At 34.8% G+C, this 21,674-nt stretch overlaps 1 protein-coding gene across 3 annotated transcripts in view; it reads right to left on the bottom strand.

Annotated features, from left to right (window-relative positions):
* Positions 1 to 21,674, bottom strand: part of PTAR1 (protein prenyltransferase alpha subunit repeat containing 1) — a 55,702-nt gene that overhangs the window by 17,386 nt on the left and 16,642 nt on the right. For 2 of the 3 annotated variants that reach the window (XM_020879711.2, XM_020879713.2), the window contains 4 exons: positions 19,077 to 19,143; positions 11,457 to 11,561; positions 9,421 to 9,634; positions 998 to 1,302 (listed from right to left, as the gene is read on the bottom strand). In XM_020879711.2, the coding sequence (XP_020735370.2) occupies positions 998 to 1,302; positions 9,421 to 9,634; positions 11,457 to 11,561; positions 19,077 to 19,143 (691 nt within the window). The remainder of the gene's footprint in view (positions 1 to 997; positions 1,303 to 9,420; positions 9,635 to 11,456; positions 11,562 to 19,076; positions 19,144 to 21,674) is intronic. The other variant, XM_070480375.1, reaches the window with a different exon arrangement.

Genomic DNA, 21,674 nt, shown 5'->3' with positions numbered 1-21,674 from the left:
CACAGGCAAGTCATTTGTCTATAAGCATAATCTTGTAACTTGAAGTAAAATCTGTATATTTAATGCCAGAGATGCCTCCAACTAAATGATAATCCAAAATAAACCAATCAGGGGATTTCCATACTTGGATTTCATTTCAACATGAGAAGTACTGTCAAAGGTACTTAAAACTCAAGTTATGAGGTTGCTAACCCTCTTTCACACCTTCATAATAATCCTGAATAGCAAAATTAAACAAATATTAATAAAATATATTTTATTTTACCTTAAAAAATTAAAAAAATGTCAAGAGATTTTACTCAAAGTAAATTAATCTGCAGGCCATCATGGTTGGGAAGAACAGTAAAGCTTAACCATCTGTGTGTGCTCAGACGTGTATGACTCTTTGCGACCCCATGGACTGCAGCCCGCCAGGCTCCTCTGTTATGGAATTCTCCAGGAAAGAATACTAGAGTGGGTTTGCCATTTCCTTCTCCAGGGGGATCTTCCAGACCCAGGGATCAAACCCACGTCTCCTGCATTGGCAGGCAGATTCATTACCACTGAGACATTTGGGAAGCCAAAGCTTAACTACTCACAGGGTCTAATCGTTGGTCTTAACCTTGACTGTACATCAAATTTACCTGTTAGGGTTTTTTCTTTATTTTTTTAAAAGACAGATGGCAGCACTCTATCGCAGAAACGCGAAGTATCAGGATCTCCAAAGAGGGAGTCCAGAAACGTTTTTTAGTTTGGAAGTAACATATGTTATTCTGTTTCACAGTCAAGGATGAACACCACCATCTTGAGCCATTGGCAAAGGTCTGTGCGAAGAACCTCACGTTGATGAAGACTGAAGAGGCTATGGTAATACAAACTCCTCTGAATCACTCAGGCAAAGTTCCACAGTCAAATTACCATATTTACCCAAGGAGGCTCGAGTCAGATGTAAGGCCTTCTGTAACTCTCATAAGGACACACAGAATTTCATGCAGGAAATACATCTTCCTTCTCTTACCTATGACACCAAAGGGTCTCATGTCCTGGGTAGGCATCAATAAGATCAGTGCTGAATTCAACTTCTTCTTCTAGAAGATGGGGAAGATTTATCCTTGATTCCTCTGCTGAAGCCACTGCTTCTTCATCTTTTGGGAGAACTACAGTTGACTCACTTCTCAAAGGACTTTGCTCCAATACAGAACCGTCAGTCACAGTTCGGCTAATCAAAGACTTTAATAAAAATTGGCGGTAGTGAAATCCACTGTGGTCTGAAACATGCATGGATGCCCAGTGTTTAGTAGAAGATAGTTCATCAAGAAGAATCTTGTAGGAAGGAAAAAGGGAAGTGAAATGAGGAATTGCTAACGGTTTTCTTTTTTCCGTTAATGCTTTGAATTTCTTTCATTCATTCCTTGTTTTGATAATGCCATTCCTACCAATATTTTGTACATAACATCCAACACAGTGTTGTTGCTTAATAAATACTCATATTCCATTTCTTTTAGAAAATAATAATTTTTTAAATACTACTGAATTTAAGGACCTTCTAATTGGCATACACATAGAACAGCCAGATTCTAAAATAAGGAGAGACACTGGGTATTCATTTTTAATTTAATGCTTATACTGAAGGGAAAATATAAATTCAGAGGTCACTTTGATGGAAACTTTTTTTGCATTTAATGAATCTGTACTGTATCTAACTATGTGTTCAACAATAGACTCAGTGTAATTATTTCTCTGGCACTATTAAATGTCATCAGGGCAGAAACCATGTCTATTTGGTTCACTACTTAATTCTAAGGGCTTAGTACAAAAACATGATGCAGGACTAACAGGAATTTTCAAGTGCTCATGACTTTCACTACTTGTCTCAAACTTATCACCAATGATAAGAGACTTTTTTAAATAGGTAAGACAAAATTCACCAGTGAACTGTTTAAATCTGCAAACGAAAGAATTTCAAATGGAGATAAAAAGCAGCATTTATGAAAAAATAAATTATTTGGCAGTGCCTCAGTCAGGTTAGCAAACAAATAAGTTTTGATCAGAAAAAGGTGTATTGAGGGCCTACCACACCTGTCAGAGGATGTTCAGACCAGTTAAGGAAAAATGACATGTACTTATCAGTAGTGAACCATACACACCACACAATGCCAAAAGGCTCTTTTACCTGCTCTTCAAGGAGCTCAGGCAAATGCCTTCTTCTTAAGCAAGATCCCTCTCTACTTTTCAAAGAGAAAACTAGAAGTCTTCCCTCTTCTCAGCCTCCATAGTTCTTGTATGTTCCATCATATATATTATAGAAATTCCTGTATACCTTTTCATCCCCACTAAACTATACAAGTTTTTTAAGATACTTATTCATTTCTAATTAATGTTCCCATCACCCTTACCCTATATATAAATGTTTAATGAATGAATGAACAAATGAACAATTTAATAAACAAAGTGACTGGTAAAGAGGGATATGATTACTCCCACCTAGGATGGTCAAGTTTTATCAGTGAAATGTTTTAAACATCTCCTTTAAATTATAATGAGTTAATTCACAGCCACATAAATTTATTTCAGAGGCTATTGCCAGTGAGTCTCTGAGAAATGGAAAACAAATTGCTTATTTGATTTAAAAGGTGGGCAAAATAAATCCACCAGATAAACTTCTACCTGCAAGACAAAAACTAATCTTAAGGTTTTTTTTTTTTAAGAATTATATTTTTGAAGAATTAACCTGTAGGAAATTCAGACTATTATACAGCAGCATTTTAATTATGGTACAGCTTCTTACTATGCATTGAAAAGACTATAAAACTTGTTTAAAATGAATTTATATAATGTGAAAAACATTTATTTCTATTATATATTTTCTACATGTAAAAATTAAAAATTTATTGTAACTTTGAGGCAAAAATAGCATATATTTAAAAGGTTTTCAACAAAACTAATTCAATTCCTAATAACTCTTTTCTGAGACTATTTAAGAGAAAAATTCACTATATTCTTTTCCCTAAGATATAAAATGCCTACTAACTAAAGAAGAAATCTTTTAACAGGAATTTCAGGGTGTTTTCTTAGTAGAATAAAAGGCAGTGATTTCTTTTTTTAAAAAGACAGCAATTATTTTTAAGTGATCTTAAAGATACTGCATAAAGATACAGCTTAACTGGAAGGCACTGACAGAACAAAAGACCTTTGTATAATTATTCTTTTCCAACATTCCACATAAAAATGAGTAAGTGAATAAACAAGTTATAAGGAAACTATGGAAGCAGGGCTATGAAACGGAAGATAACAGGTTTAAAATGAAAGACTACTAGAAATGCGAGTTCTTATATACACATACACCATGAGTTCCATGAATTTTTTAAAAAACATTTGGTTTTTCTTCTGATTATATAAGATGATTATTATAGAAAAATGTAAAAATACAGAATATAAAGAAGCAAAAAAATCCCCACATCACTCATTATTCTACTGAACAACAATGACTACTTTAAATATTCTACCATACAACCAATCTCTCAGCTTTCTGCAATAATGCATCTGTTTAATTTACTTGGATAGCATTTATATCGAAATTTTATTTCATTTAAAGTATAAATTTATTCCAATTTCATTAAGTATTACTCTACAACATAATTTTAAACTTTTGCATAATACTTCATCCTAAAGATTATCACAATTTAAACCATTCCGTCATTTTGTTTCTACTTTGCGTTAAGTAACACGCCTATGTATACACACATATAAATCTATGTACATGTCTTATTTTTATTTAGGAGAAATTTCTAGAAGTATACTAATTGAAACAGTGAGAAAAATTCTGTAAAGTTCTTGATGTGTATTTCAAACTGCCCTCCTGGAAGGCTGTATAATTTATGCCCCTATTGGAAGAAGATCTTAATGTTTGTTTCCTAAATTCCTCATCAATACTTTAGTTTTAGCTAATTTAGTAAGTGGAAGTCAAAGTTAAAGTCGCTCAGTCATGTCTAACTTTTTGCAACCCCATGGACTATACAGTCCATGGAATTCTCCAGGCCAGAATACTGGAGTAGGTAGCTGTTCCCTTCTCCAGGGGGTCTTCTCAACCCAGGGACTGAACCCAGGTCTCTTGCATTGCAGGCGGATTCTTTACTGGCTGAGCCAACCAGGGAAGCCCAGTAAATGGAAAATCATGTTTAATTTACATTTCCTTAATTATGATTAAAGCTAAATATTTTTCCTATTCACTTATCTTTGTTTCTTTTACAAACTGCCTGTTTGTCTAATTCTCTTTTATAATTGCTCAATTTATTCTTTGTGAAAGTCATTACTGTTCTTATGAGTTTGCAATATATATATACCTTTATATATTAAAGGTATTAAGTCTCTGTGTTGTAAATATTTTTCTTATATAATACTGCAACTGATTTTTTAAATTCCTTTTTTCTTCACATGTTTTTATTTCACTTAAGAGTTCAGGTTGGTATGTGAGATTAAAATCTAACCATCATTTTCTAAAAATTCAATCTTATTAGCATCACAAATTGAGCAAAGAATCCCTTCTCCAATCATGTGAAATGCCATATTTATCATCAATGAAATTTGTACATACTGTGCACTGGAATTAGTTTCTAGGCTTTTATACTCTATTTCTATAAACATTTAAATATATAAACATATGGCAATATACAGAGTTCCTTATTTTTCCTTTTTTCCCAACAATTTCTTAGCTATTCTTGAAGCTTTATTAGGATTAATTTTTGAAGTTGAAAAAAAATTCTGATTTTTAGTACAGTCACAGAGTTTACAGCCACTGCTGCCGCTGAGTCACTTCAGTCGTGTCTGACTCTGTGCGACCCCATAGATGGCAGCCCACCAGGCTCCCTTGTCCCACTGCCGTCATCCAATTCTCATACACTTTTTTTTCTTTTTTATTGACATATAGTTGATTTACGATATTATATTAGTTTCAGGGGTACAACATAGTGATTCAATATTTTTATAGACTATACTCCATTTAAAGTTACTATAAAATGGCTGTATTTCCCTGTGCCACAGTCCATCCCTGCAGCTTATTCATTTCACACACAATAACTTTTATTGCCTAAATCTCCTACTCCCATCTTGCTCCTCATCCCTCCCCTTTCCCTACTGGTAACCACTAGTTTGTTCTCTGTATCTGAGAATGTTTCTGTTAAATTCATTTGTTTACTTCACAGAGTCCACATATAAGTGATAACATACAGTATTTCTTTATCTCTGCCTGGCTTATTTCACTACGCGTAATATCCTCTAAGGCCATCCATGTTGCTGCAAATGCCAAAATTTCATTCTTTTTTATCGCTGAGTAATATTTCATCATATATATTAATATATACACACATATATATCAATCACATTTTCTTTGTCCATTCATCTGTTGATGGACACTTGGGAAGGTTTTGTAGCTTGGCTTCTGTAAATAATGCTGCTATGAACACTGGGGTACATGTATCTTTTCAAATTAGTATTTCTGTTTTCTTCATATATGTACCCAAGGGTGGAACTGCTAGATCATATGGTAGTTCTATTTTTAATTTTCTGAGAAAAATTCATACTATTTTCATTACTGTCTGTACCAATTTACATCCTTATCAACAGTGTACAAGGGTTTCCCTTTTCACTACATCTTTGCCAGCATTTATTATTTTTGATGATAAATATTTTGATGACAGCCATTCTGAAAGGAGTGAGGTGATACCTCATTGTAGTTTTGATTTGCCTCTGTCTGGATTATACTTTCAAAACATTTTCATCACTTCTAAAACAACCCCTATTCCCATTAGGAGTCCTCTAATTCCCCAGTCCCCCTAGTCTCTGGCACCTACTAATCCACTTTGCTTGTTCTGAATATGTCTCATAAATGGAATACTACTTCTAGTGTTTTCAACTGTGACTGTTTCCTTCCACCCCACCCTGAAAAAATAGATTATTTTAAAATTTACTTTAATATATGTCCATTGAAAAACACAAACATCACAGGGAACAATAGAAAATTAAAACCTCTCATAATTCTACCCCATAGCACTAGTAAGCATTCTTTATTCTGTAACCTATTTTCTTCCTGACTAGAAAACACATGCTTATAGAAAATATAACAAAATATATCCATAATGGCACTGTGCTGGTGTGTATAAATATCTGTTGCACACTTATAATATGCCAGGTACTATTCAAAACACATTAAATATTATTCAATGCTAATAACATAAAAATTATTAGGCCCATTTCATATTTAGTTTTATATCCTTAACTTATAATTAACATTTTTCTTTAAATAATCTTAAAAATATAATCTCTAGTAGCAACAAAATATTCTACTTTGTGATGAACTGCAGTGAAATGCATTGTTATTAGACTGTTCCCAGTTTTTCACTATTATGTACAGTATTTTTATATATCAAACTTCCATATTTAATATAATATCCAGCATTTACTGATCACTTAGTATGAGCACTAGGGACAGCCACTTTATGTGGATTCTCCCACTTAATTTACATCACTCGAGGAGGTAGGAATTGTCATCATCCCCAATTTACGGATGAGGAAACTGAGGTTAGAGAGGCTAAGAACCCTTTTTACGGCCACAGAGCAAATTGCTGGTAGAGTCAGCATTCATATTGTGTTTGTATGATCACTGAGCGAAACCTTTAATCACTATATCACACTGCATCTCTTATTTTTTCTTTAGGATGAATGCCTAGAAGCAGAACTGCTACATTAGAGATAACAAACATTTTAAAGTCCGGTAAATGCTATCATGTTGCCCTTTGGTAAGATTTTTATCAATTTCTATAATGCTTGCCTTCCTTTGTGGTTCAGCTGGTAAAGGATCTGCCTGCAATGTAGGGGACCTGGGTTCGATCCCTGGGTTGGGAAGATTCACTGGAGAAGGAAAAAGCTACCCACTCCAGTATTCTGGCCTAGAGAATTCCACAGTCCATGGAGTTGCAAAGAGACACAACTGAGTGACTTTCACTTTTACTTTACACCCTTACCAAACTAAATATGAGCACTTCAAAAAATCATTTTCAATTTTCTAAGTAAAAAAATACCACTCATTTTATATGTATTTTTAAGCTGCTCTAGACAACTAATACTTTTGTGATTACTTCCTCTAACAGACAAAGCACTGTAGGACATGATCTCCCTGTTGTTTAGTTGCTCAGTTGTGTCCGACTCTCTGTGACCCCATGGACTGCAGCACACCAGGCTTCCCTGTCCTTCACCATCTCCTGGAGCTTACTCAAACTCATGTTCATTGAGACAGTGATGCCATCCAACCATCTCATCCTCTGTTGTCCCCTTCCCCTCCTGCTTTCAATCTTTCCCAGCATCAGGGTCTTTTCCCATCATCATGATCTCCTAGCTGGGCCCAATAGCTTATAAGAACAGAAAGTGGATTTTGTAAATTCAGCACCCTTCACTGAGAGTGAGAGACAGTGGCAGTGGTGACAGGAAAAGTGCCAAGACCCCCAAGGACAGAGGAGGGCAGGCTGACAACATGTAAGCCTAGCAGTGGGCCAGGGCAGATGAGTTCATACATGACTTATGTGCTGTCATCTTTAACAACAGATGGTCTTGAGGAACCAAGAATTTCACCTTGGCCCTGTGTTTCTGATTTATGGACTGCTACTTTAAAAGGTCCACATCAAGGCAAGAAAGTTTCCAAAGAGCTCTCGGCTCACCTGACTCTGCCTTCCTTTACCCACAACCTTCCCCTTCCCTCTGCCTGCCTCCCACAGGACACCAAGCTGTGCAGCTGAGATGACTGACTTTAAAGCACTCCACATCCCCTATACCCACCAGATAACTTGAATTCCCTGCTCTAGGCCCTGAGAATGTAGCATCGCTCCCTCTGGCAGCTGTTGTCTACGAGCCCAGTCAGGATAAGGAGACATTTCTGTGCTCCCGCTGTGCCTGGAAATTCCCTCAGTTTCTGCAAGTGTCACCCTGCTTTGTAACTGTCAGTATCTGTTTCAACTAGATTTTTCAATTTGTTGATAGTAAGCTTTTTGTCTTTATGCCATATCCCATGTATAGGACAGTGTCTGGTAACGATAAAGTTTCACTACTTTTTTTATGAACGAATTGCACTGAGTTGACCAAGCAAGGTGGCAGTCAAGTTTCGCCTAAGTTTTCTATCTACGGGGAGCAGAGAAAGGAACTAAAATTCTGTGAGCCTCTACTAGGTGCCCAGTACTTTATACACATTAACACAAGTAATTTTCACCATAATCCACTGAGGCAGGCAGCAGAGCCCCTATCTTATAGATGAAAACATTAAAGCCTTACTTTACACAAAAAGCTAACAGGGCCAGAATCTGAACCCGGGTTAATGTGACTCTGTCGTTTGTCTTTCCATTCCATTAGGTGGCCACCCCTCCTGAAATGCAAAGCCATGTAAGCTGCAAAGAATGCCTTCTCTTTCAGAATTGTTGGCTTAAAATCCCTCAGAAGTGAAAGCTCTCCTATTTATTCTGGAGGAGTCTCTGGCGAGCACACATACAGAGGAGAGGGGACCTGAAAGGAGACACAGGAAGCGATGAAGCAAAAATGGAGAATGCGTCCTCCTTAACATGAAAGCACCATGTAAGACATTCTGACCCCTTTAATTGTCTTAAGCCTGGGAAGCTTTTGGAAGAGTACTCTAGATTCTAAAGCACTGATACCATAAGAAGTGAAGAAAAAATAGAGAAGCTGTAGTATGTAAGGAGTACAAGGATACCTGGCTCTCATTCTGATGAATAACAAATGATACAACCGTGGCTGAGTCCAAGCCATTAAAATTCTCTGGAAACTTCCATCTCCTCATTTCTAAACTAAAAGGATTAGGCAGTGACAGTTCCCAACCTGGTTCTGCATCCAAATAACCCCCTGAACCTTTGAAAAATACTGATCTTTAAATCCTACCTTCATTTTGATTCAGTAGACGTGGGGTAGGACGTAAGAATCGTCAGGTAATTTACAGACTCGGCCAAGTGTGGGAACACCTGTGTGAGATTCTTCTGCTCCCTCCCCAGGAGAAGAGATTGTGAAAAGGCAGCCAGCTGATCTAGCACATTAACTCACATAACAAAAGGCTACCAAGAAAGAACAATTTCAATTGTATAAAGTTTAATAATCTCTTCCTGTTTCAGGGCAAAACGAGCTATATTCAGTCTTCCTTACTGCTTAAACCTTCTTTGTTCTACCAGTACACCAGCCTAAGAGTGCCAAAGCCGTGTGGGTGAGAAACACAAACTTTTTTTAAATTGCCAGTTTCCCTGGAGGTGTCAGTTGTTGCAATCCTCTCTGGGCTACTGGGCCATTAGCTCCTCCGCTTCTCTAAGAGCTCCTCTGAGAAGGAACTACTACACACTACCAGATGATTTAAATGGCAGACAGAAGTGTGCCTAGGGACACAAAATAACACCCTACCTTGGTGTCCAGCTTAGCCAGGTGCTGTAAAACCCAGATGCGATGAGACCAGGCATTATAGTTGCTTGGGTATCTCCCTGCTGCTTCACCACAGACCTCCATCTCTTCTCGTATTAGTTGCTGTGTCCTTTCTGCAGGAATTATTCCCAAGTTTCCTTTGGTCATAAAGGAAGGCAAGGAGGTTTCCTGAATTAGCTGTTGTAGCACCCATCGCCTGTTAAAGTAACATGTGGGCAAGAAAATGAGAAAAGAAAATAAACCAGAGAGGAAAACAACCAGAGTTCTCTATGCAAAGTAATGCCCAGTATTCAAGGATTTTTTCTTTTTGTGGGGGAGAGTTGTTTTTGTTTTTAATGATAATAATTTTAGCACCATGGACGTAGGCAGGTGGGGGGGTCAGGTGGTGAGGATAAAGGACAAAGATTATAGAAAAAGCTTCTAAAATGTTAACATCTGTCAAAAAGAGAAATGTCATCAATTTGGAAATGACAACTCCAAAACTTCATTTGGCCAGGAAATGTAAAGGCAACAAGAATGTGTGTGTGTGTGTGGTCTGACTGGTGGTAGGTACTGTGTGTATGGGAAGGGGTGATATTAATTAATGGCTGGTAAATACTCAAAAGAAGCACAGTTCACTTTTAATTATATGTGCATGCCTCATCCTTTGTGTGTTTGCAAAGAAGAAGCTGTATTAAGCTTTTATGAAGCAAAATTTCTATATTATAGCATAGAATCTGGAAGGAAAAAAAATCAATATAATTAGTGAAACCATCAGGGAGGTTTTAAAATGTCTTCATCTGTAATTTTCCCCTTATCTATTTAAGGTTTTTATTAGCATACATTTAAATGAAAAGCACTCAAAAGTGCCTCTAGCCACTTACTGTCTTTAGTTTTTACAAATATTTTCTCATAAGAAAGCATTCTTTATAGATTAAAAATTTTCAAGTCAGGACACAGGAAATTGAGTAACAAAATTCATTTTTGTCATTTTCAAATAATGTTATTTTTAACAGTCAAAACTTGCTTTATAAAATATTAGACAAGTCAATAAATCGATGGATGCATCTATGTTAATAATAACTCCCTTCCTCTACCATCACCCCTTTCCTAGTCTCCATACACATAATCAAACACCTCTCTGTAGTCTGCTATCCCAGTTTCTAATAGGGAGAAAGTACAACCAACTGTATCATTCGGAAGCAGCTGCTCTGCAATGCTAGCCAAAGGCAAGGTTACAGTTAAGATACCTTAAACTGACTTTAAGATCCTAAAAATGCTCAGGATTTAAGAAAAGTTAAAAGTGGCTTAATAAACTAAGAACAGATTTCTTCAGAGAATGCCCCCATTAACCCCAACCAGTAAGTCCAGACCATCTCATTTTAGTCAAAGATGTTATATGGGATCCAAGAGTAAAATGCGTCCAGATAGCTAGGATTTTGAAAAGAGTTCTTATATGCACTTTGATCATCTGCCTCAGCTTTTAACCTAAAAATATCCTTTGCATTTAAGGTCTTAGCAACTTTAATTCAGTCTACACCCCATTCACCTCAGTTGCCTTTATTTGGTTAATTTTAATAACCATAACAATCACCACCACCATTTTTACCAGGAACATACCTGACTGAATTAAATCCAAATTTAATTAAAACTCAAGTTGCTCATTATAGTTGAATATCTAAGTGCAATTTCCATAACTGCTTCAGACAGACAGTAATAACATAAAATTTACCGAGTATTTAACATATGCCGAGCACTGCGCTTGTGTTTACATGCATTACCTCAAGTAAAACTCAACCACTAACTCTGAGATAGATGTAATTATTATTCTCATTTTATAAATGATAAAACCAAAGCTTGAAGAGATTAAATAATCTCGAGATATCACCTAAGTAGAAAGTGATGGCATCTAGGCTTGAATGTAGATATAATTTGATTTCAGAATTCAGTAATCAGTATGTGACCTGCTTCATATTCTGTGTTTTTTTCCCTCCAGCCGTTCTAAGCCCTAAGAATTCTGTGGTGTAAATTAACCACACCTGTGAATCCATGTTTCTGGACTCTTCGGAAACTTAGTTAAGGCCAGTTTTCCCAGATGTAAGTCCTTAATTGGATTTAAAGTACCTGAGAGGATCAGCTCTTTTCTGTAAAAGAAAAATAAAAAGAACTATTACTTTATGTTTCTACACAAATAAACTGCATGACTATTAATATAATTTCATTGTGAAGCAAATTTCCAAGAATTAAAAAAATAAAACTCTCTTAAAGGTTATACATAGTAATCAAGAATGTATTCTCATAATCTTGAAATAAATTAAAAAACAGAAACGGAAGCTCTTAAATCAGCAGTGGAACTTTAGTTGTCTATTTGGTAGAGGGCAAAGGAGTTTTCCGGCTTGTATCATTTTCAAAACTTATAAAGCCTGACATCAGTGTATGTAGGGCAGATCCAATACTAGTCAAGAATTATTCTAGCTTCCTAAGTCGGACTCGATATGGTCTACTTCATTACCAAAAACCACACATACAACAACAAACACATTGGATTGAGATGTAAGGAAAAAAAACATTCAATAGCCATCATAACAAACTTAGTTTATTTTTAAATTTTTCCCTTCTACCTTTCATATGCATCTATATTTTAACATGTAATTTTATATTCTGCTCTTATATCTTGAGAATTATTTCCACAGTTCTTTATAATCTTTAAAATTTTAAATGGTCACATAGTTTTTGTTCAGTAGCTATCCATTAATTTAACAACCCTGCCCTCTATAATTAGACATTTCAGGTTGCTTTCAAGTTTTTGTCATTCTAAAGGCATTCTGAAACAAAAACCTCTGTGCTTATAACTTCACTTGTACTACTACTTAGGATAAGTTTCCAAAAGACATTACCAGGAGAAATACTTGAATGGCTCCAGATACACTAGACCATTCCTTTTTGAAATATAAACAAAAGTAAAAGGAATATGAACTTGTTATTTTAAAACTGTTCAAAGCTTCAATGCAATTATAAAGTATGTCATGCAAGAGAGCTTCACCTATTTCTCAGGTTAATATAAGTTTAGATTGAATTTCTCAGGTAAGTTTTTGATCATAAGCTCTGATATTACTGATTACACTCTGATTTTTCAATTTACCTATTGTTTTATATTAAAATTAGGTCATTTGCTAGTTTCTATTAATCTTAAAATGTCTTTCCTGTGGTAGGGGCTCATCATTTATTTCAGAGATGTTAATCTCAACAAAACCAGAGCCTAGACCATATATCTCACCTACTTAGATGGACCTGGTTCCTAAATACCACAATGCATTTCCTTCCCAACAGATTCATATTTGATATGGAAAAGAACTTCCTTTTTAATGAAAATACTAAATAATGATAATAAATACTTGCATTTTACAATCAATTTTATTTCAGGTCAGTAATTTAACTCTGTAAAACAGTCTGAAGTGATACCAAGGTTTATGGCTACTTTAAAAAATGATTTATGATTTATTGACTATTTTTCTTTCAATGTACAGGAGATCTATGTCATCAAAGGAATATTTGTCGCAACAGCCAGTTACTTTTATAGTTCTAGATCCTTTTTCTTTTGAAATATGTAATGTTTTGTTCAAAGGCAAAATACTACTCTATGTAACTTAAACTCTTCAATATTTTGTAGGCGCAATGTTTCTCAAAATAGGGTCCCTAACTGCAATATCATCATCATTTGGAACCTAAGCCTCACCCCAAGCACACTGAATCAAAAAGTCCAGCAGGGCAAAGCAATATGTTTTAAACACTCCTCCAGGGCACCCTAGAGTTTAAAAACCACTGCTGCTGCTGCGGCGTGGCTACTGTAGACAATGTACTCTATTAAGCCAGATTTCCATTTACTACATTTAAACCTCTCCTTACTTACAGCTGCCTACCTATATTCCCACGGATGTCTATGTGTGTTTGCGTCAGTCACTCAATCATGTCTGACCCTGTGACTCCATGGGATTCTCCAGGCAAGAATACTGGAGTGGGTAGCCATTCCCTTCTCCAGGGGATCTTCCCAACCAAGGGATTGAACCTGGGTCTCCCGTATTGCAGATTCTTTACCATCTGAGCTACCAGGGAAGCCCATATGTAGCTATACATAAGAGGAAATATAATTTTCTTCAGAAAAGAGGAAGTTACCCTACAACTGAATCTTTATAAAGTTTCTTAAATAAGGGCCATCTCTTAATCTCTTTATTTTGAACAACAAAGTTATACTTGTAAAGATATCTTAGTCTAAAACAACCTCAATCAATGGTATAGATGGATGCTTAAAAAGACTGCCTGGTAGAATCATTTAAAAAGGAAGCAAAATTTTACCATCAATTTAAGAAATATTCCTAGGAGAAGGACTGAACATTGTAGGTGCTGGATCATTATAAACAAGTTTTTAAAAGATCACATGAAAAAGAAATATTGTAATCGGTTTAAGTTATAGCTATCAGCAATCACATAACCTAGAGATCCAACAAAAAACATGTACTTTAATGTATTCAAGTAGGAATATAGCTTGAGATAAAATTTCCAGTCACATGTGAATTTGGTAAGTGTTGTATCTGGAACAACTTGAATGTAAGTAAACACAATGTGCTCTGGAAAACTGTGCTGTGCTGTGCTTAGCCGCTCAGTCGTGTCCAACTCTTTGCGACCCCGTGGACTGTAGCCCCCCAGGCTCTTCTATCTGTGGGGATACTCCAGGCAAGAATACTGGAGTGTGCTGCCAGGCCCTCCTCCAGGGGATCTTCCCAACCCAGGATCAAACCCAGGTCTCCTGCATTGCAGGTAGATTCTTTACCATCTGAGCCACCAGGGAAGCCCAGAAAACTGTGCTAGATAACTCAAAAAATAGTTCTCGTGATGACAAAGTCACTGATGTTAATAAGCCATGTGAGAAGCTTGAATTTAACTGTCTAATGAGATATGTAAATAGGAAAATGAAGAATTTACAAATTAAAATATTTCATGTTAACATCATAAAGGTGTGCAATTAAATTGAAAAATTAAATATCCTAAGAAGTTAGTTATTCCATGTACTTACACCTTAAAGTTTACAAATTGTTATTAGCATATTTCTGCAAAGTATATCTTCTTCTATAGAGTTATTATATTTTCTCTCCCTTCTCAAACTATTAGGGGTTCTCTCTGCTATCACTCTAATCAGAATTTGTAGGAAACCAGGGGCCGTGTGTATTATGTCCATAGCAAAATCTCCACTGGTTAGCCCAGTACTTGGTATACAGTAAATATTGACTGAACATATGCCACCTTTTTTTCACTCTTTAATCTTAAGTTATTGTGTGAAATAATAATGATGATAATAATAAAAGTCATCCGCATAAAAACCACCACTTACTGAACACTTCTCCTGAATCAGGCACAGTGTTAAGTGATTTACATATATTTTCTACTTTAATTATCACAAAAATCCTGTATTATATTGAATAATATGAAATTGCCAACTTCAGTTTTTCTAAAAAATAAATCTTTTATTTAGAATTGCTTTAAATTTATAGAGAAGTTTTTAAGAATGATAAAGAGAATTCCTGTATGTCTTGTACCCAGTTTCTATTATTAACATTTTATATTATTATGGTACAACTGTCACAACTTATGAACCATTACTTATAGATTAGTATTGGAAGTCCATGCTTTAATCAGAATTGCTTCATTTTTACCAAATATCATTTTTTAAAAAAAATTCTAGAGTCCCATTAGGATATCACATTATATTTGGTTGTTATATCTCTGTAGGCTCCTCTTGGTCCCTTAGATACACCTTGTTTTTGATGGCCTTGACAATTTTGAAGAATACTCATCAGGTATTTTATATATTTTTTTCAGGGTTAGACTACGGTTATGGGTTTTGAGGGGACCACAGACGTAAAGTGCTATCTTCATCATATTGTATCAGGGGTATGTAACATCAGCATGACTTGTCACTGTTGATGTTGACCTTGAATATCTGGCTTAGGTAGTATATGCTAGATTTTTCCACTCTACTTTTTGGGAAAAGGTTACACTTTAAGGAGTAGGCAGATATGCTCCATTTCCTTGAGGGAAGTTATCTAGATAAACTATTTGGAATTCTTCGGTACTGAAAAGTTGTCCATTGTCTCTATTTATTCAAGCATTTATTTATACCAGCATGGACTTAAGGATTTTGATTTTATACTTTGTAATAATCCATTATTACATTATTTTATTGCTCAAATTGTTTCAGCTTTGGACAACGAAAGCACTGACTTACTTTCTGGCTCTCTTAAGATGTTCCAGATTCATCTGGTACATCTCCTGACCTGGTCCTAGAATCAGTCCGTCCTCTAAGAAGCCCAGTTCCTTTTATTAGAGAATGGTGTTAGAAACCAGGATCTGGACATTTGGACTTAATCATTTCTGACCTACAAAAAGGATGATTTCACATGGTGCAGTCCAAAGTTACCTCAGTTTTATAGATAAGGAAACTGAAGCTGGGAGAGATTCAGTAACCTGCTCAAGGTCTCCAAACTGCAACTGTCTGAACAAAACATCCAATCTGCACAGAGCTACCAATTTAAATAGGCTGAGGAAGGACTGAATCACTGGAGCCTGGACACCAGCTCTTCTGGTTGCTCAAGGATGTTTGCTTACTCTATGTTCACAGACTGAAGGAAAATAGGGTATTATTATGAAGTCAACCTCTTTTGTCAATTAATTGACCAATTTTCAAAGCAAAGTCAAAGCAAAAAGAAAAAGTACTAGTCATTTTTTTCTAGCACCAGCCAGATTTTTAAACTATATACATCATATACTATAATTACAGATCAACTCAAAAACTTATTCTTGCCTGTATTTTTTCCCTGAGACTGCAACAACCACTGATGTGTTATACAATCTTTTAGCTGTTTATAAAATACAGCCAAAAATCATTCAATGCTTCCCAAAGTTAAGTCAGAAGAAATGTACCAACAATCAGACATAAAATGTTGAGTATTTGATTTGTGAGACCTTATAGGCTTAGATCAGTTTACTTTCAAAGTTCATTTCTTGCTCAAAATGTATTCATGATTCTATGTCTTTGTACATCAATCTTACTAATGTAAACTAAAATTTACTAGAAAACATATCTACAATGGATTTTTAAAAAATCAAGATTTCCTTCCTACTCATCTAGCACAAAAGTTACTAAATCACCTTACTAGAAAAGCTTCAAGATTAACAGATATTAACATCATTAAAGATAGATTTATGGAGCAACTTCCCTTCATAAAACTAAACCACACACAATCAAAACATAGACCAAAAGAATCATATCAAAAAAAAAAAACACCTTATTCAGATCTTTTATTTCAAAGATATGAAAACTAAAACTCCTGAGAAGTTAAAAGTCTTGTCAAAAGTCAACTGCTAGTTAACTGATGAACTAGGACTAAGATCCATATATCTAAGAACTAGGTTCTTCACCACTAAACTGCCCTATGAATATACAATGAATTATGTGTTTGTGTATATATATTATGTTAATAAAAATTATTTTCTTGTGGGAGGATTTTCGATTCCTCTGTAATGATGAGGAGTATGTGAACATAAAAATGGTACTTCCACTTCTCTATTACACTCATTCTTTTTCACTGAATTTAATTATTTTCAGTGTCAAGTCTGCAAATTGAGTATCTGTTATATACCAGGCACTGGAGTGTTAGATGCTAGGGAAATAAAAAAAAAAAAAAAAAAAAAAAAGAAGACATCGTCTGTACCCTTAAGAAAACTCTCAGTTTTAAGTTTCTAGTACCTTCCTAAAAGTCTCCTTTGTTGATTCTTCCTCATCTCACAAACTCTAGAACAGGGATGTCCAACAGAAATATGTGAGTCATACATGTGAGCCATATATGTGATTTAAAATTTTCTAACAGCTACATTAAAAACAAGTATAAAGTAAAATTTTATTTTATCAATATATTTAAAATATTATAATTTCAACATGTGATCAATATAAAATTATTAATAAGAAAGATTTTTTACTTTGGGCGGTTACTCGGTCTTCAAAATCTGATGTGTAGTTTACACTTACAGGACTTCTCAATGGAGACTAGTCATATCTCAAAGGCTCAATAGCTACACGTGGCTAGAGGCTACTATACTGAACTGTGCTGCTCTAGAAACCTGTAGTGTCCCAGTGTTCAAGTCTTCAGACTGGCTCTTTTCTAATATCTATACCCACTACTGGTATCTCAAACAACCTCAAGGCTTTAACTATGATACATTTTCCAGTGATTCCCAAATTTTATCTGGCCTAGAACTCTCACCTGACATTTACAGTCACACACAGCTACTCGAACACAAACCTAACATGTCCCAAAATGAACTCTTGACTTCCAACCAGCACACACCCCTCTGCTCTTCTCCCAAACATCCCCATTCCAGTAAATAGCAACTTCAACCTTTCAGTTGCTCAGGCCAAAAACCAGAGTCAAGACTGACCCTCTTCATTCTCTCATATTAAATGTATCATCTGGGTCTAGGACCTAGCATGTAGTAGTTAATCGATAAATATCTGATGAAAAAATGTTGTCCAGTATTGTGTGGATTAAATGAGATAACATATAAAGTTGCAGTATGGTCCCTGGAATAGAGTAGCCACTCATAAACATTTAGTTTACTCCCTAACCACTTGGAGTTTACCATAAAAGAAAATGAGAATTCTAAAATTTGTAAATTTTTAAAACCTTCTAACACATTCATCCTTGCTTATTCTTTAAATATCTGATTATTAATTAGTCAAAAGAAAATTTTTAAAAAATTAAGAGGTTACCTAAATTTAATAAAACCAGCTACAAATATAAAATTAAGTAGGTATTATAAAACACCAACTTGGAATTAAAATTCACGGAAAATTAAAGCATTCTTTAAGTCATCTTTAAAGATAAAGAGCTATAATCTACAGCTCTTTCCTACAAGAAAATTTAAATGAATTCACAATGTACAACAGGACTTTATTTTTATTTATCTATAATTTATATCCTGCTTTCTTGTAAGAAAACTTGTGTTAGTCTAAAGAACCACCAATTTTTAAAAACCATACACACTGTTTAACTGAAAATTTGATATTTCTATAATGCATTCTGTGTTTAAAGCTACAACAATCAGAATTAAAGAACTTAAGACACTCAAAAAATGTGGTCCCTCTCCAAAATACTGAGTGGCGAGATGTCAAATGATCTGCCCACAGGGGGCACAATATGACTAACCTAAGAGTCTGTGACCTTTAACGCTTACCTTTACACATTCCATTGCACTGATGTGCTTCTCAAATACACTAACCAACCAACACTTCATAATCCAAACAATTATACTGAGTCCCTCTACCCCCTCTAAAAAAAAGGAAGTTAAATGCATGTATCAAATGGTATACTGTAATTCAACATGAAAATTTATATTTTCATGAATTTGAGGGAGAATAGACATAAACATGCAAAAAGGAGCAAACTGTGTATTAGAATTGTCATGGAGATATTATAAAGAAGAAATAAGTGTAAGATGCCATGAACACGTGATTTATATTTCAATTTTCAAAAAGCTAACAATTCCTGGTCTTATATGTCTTCAGAAATTTTAATAATTTCATTTTATCACTGATGAGAGTGACGTACCTTACGTTCCATGCAGTGGTAAAGTCTGGATTTAGAAGTAGCAGGGTGCATGTGACATCTATCAATTCTAAAATAAAGAGAAGTCATATTAAAAACAAATAGTCCTATCCTTGAAGATGTGGCTTCTCTTTCTTTTAAAGTCCTCTTTATTTTGTATATATATATATGTCTCACATTATACTTAATATTTCATGTCACAGTAATATTAATGATAACCTTTTTCTAAGCTGTCAGAGATATGAAGATTATCCTCAGGTACAAAGATATGAAGATTTTCTTCTACTTATAAGTGTAACTTTTTAAAAGTCAACACTGAAACAACCTTACAATATGTCTACAAAGAATAATCAAACTAACCTATTCATTCTGTTAGTAGTTTTGGGCACAAAAAAAGAAACAGAATTTCTATACCATTATTCATTTAATTTCACAAATATTTCAAGAATTAACTCTGTGCAAATTTTTAAAAGGGAAAAAGAATCACATATAATTCAACTCAGTTAACAGTTCATTTACATTCCCCTGCAAAATTATTTTTCACACACATTTTTACAGTTATAGCAATGATAAATTCACAATTTGTTCTACATTTTTCACCCAACATTATTACTTATGCATTCTCCTATATTGCTACAGTATACATTTTTAACTGCATAACAATTCTTTTATCATTTATCTTATTCTTCAGTCTGTTTCCTGTTTTCTTTTTACTTTTATGGATAGTACTACCACAAACATTTTAAGCACACTTTCTGTCTCACAGATTCGTTTCTTTGGATATATTTCCAGGAGCAGAACTGCTATGTCGAACAATATAAATATCAATATGGCTCCTAAATAAGCATTTCCAAATTGTCCTCCAAATGAACTATATCTATTTATATTGCCAAGAATAACATTAGTATACCTGTGTCCCTATGACTCTGATTTATACAATTATATTTTAAAAAAATGAATGTGGCAGGTAAAAAAACCTATACTTTTTGTTTTAATCTAATCTTTAATTATAATTATTAATATTAACATTTCTTCACTTTCTATTTTCATTGTGTAAATAGTCTATTCATATTCATTATGTATCTATCATGATCTCAAATAACCTTTACAAGCATATATTTAATAACACAAAGTCAATAATATTTAGACATATCATCTTCATTTTAGTAAAATTGAAAAAGAGAATTTTAGGATAAGATGATCAAGCTAGGCATAATACTAAATACAATAACCTCTAGCAAGCTCATATTAAATGCTAAGTAAATAAAATAATAAAAACTGTTATAATTATTTAGAATTATTGTGTACCAAGTAAACTGTTATTTATTTACATTATTTCATTTAATTCTCACAATCATAATCCAAGATACCTTTATTTCATCTTACAGATAGGGAAACTGACGTTTAGAGAGTTTAAGCAATTTCCCCAGAGTCACCCAATTAGTATGTGGCAATGTCTGTATCTGACTGCTTTTAATAACTGCAACTGAAATGTTTGTCTACAATAAATAATTGGGACATTCTCAGTGTTTGAATAAAAGAGAAAATTTAAAAATCTAAGAGTAAATACACATAAACACACTCCTATTGTCATAGTGAACACTAAAATCAATTATTCTATTCTCAACCATCTTAGTAAAAGATTAACATTTATTGTTAGCAATGTAGGAGACCTGGGTTCGATCCCTGGGTTGGGAAGATCCCCTGGAGAAGGGAAAGGCTACCCACTCGAGTATTCTGGCCTGGAGAATTCCTTGGACTACAGTCCACGGGGTCACACAGACATGGACACGACTGAGCAACGTTCTTTCACTTTCACAATGTACTATACTGCTGCTAAGTCACTTCAGTCGTGTCTGACTCTGTTCAACCCCATCCCTGGGATTCTCCAGGCAAGAACACTGGAGTGGGTTGCCATTTCCTTCTCCAATGCATAAAAGTGAAAAGTGAAAGGGAAGTCGCTCAGTCGTGTCTGACTCTTCGCGACCCCATGGACTGCAGCTCACCAGGCTCCTCCGTCCATGGGATTTTCCAGACAAGAGTACTGGAGTGGGGTGCCATCGCCTTCTCCGACAACGTACTATAACATTTACTAACATTTATCTTCCTCATTATAAGTATCATGAAATGTCTATACTAATACTTACTATATAATATCAATGTATATACTGTATAATGTCAATATGTCTGTAAAGAATAATCTAATAAAATTCTTCCTTCTTTCACTTTTAGGCACTAATTTAGTATTTACCAGGGAAATTAAATACAATTTTCTATACCATTATTCCTTTAATTCCAAAATATTCCAAGCATTAACTATGTGCAGAGATTCAACTGGGCCACAGGACTGAGAGAATGGATATTATGAGAAATGGAAGACCTGATCTTGCCGTATAGAAGGCTAACCTTTAGCTGGAGAGAAGGTGTAAACAGTGAGAAGGCAAACTAAAATAACTGTGAAATAAAAATATATACCACCAAAGCAGCTGCAATTAATTCTCACTGGAGTGCCCAAGAAAGACTATAAAAGGGTCAGACAGCAAAGGGAACTGCAGACTGTGCTTTGAAAAAGTATGAGCAAAGGTGAAGAGGAACCTTCAC

The sequence above is a fragment of the Odocoileus virginianus genome, chromosome 18 (genome assembly GCF_023699985.2).
Source record: "Odocoileus virginianus isolate 20LAN1187 ecotype Illinois chromosome 18, Ovbor_1.2, whole genome shotgun sequence".
Taxonomy (NCBI): domain Eukaryota; kingdom Metazoa; phylum Chordata; class Mammalia; order Artiodactyla; family Cervidae; genus Odocoileus; species Odocoileus virginianus.
The sequence above is the reverse complement of the archived record's forward strand: the minus strand, read 5'-3'. Positions and strand labels throughout refer to the sequence as shown.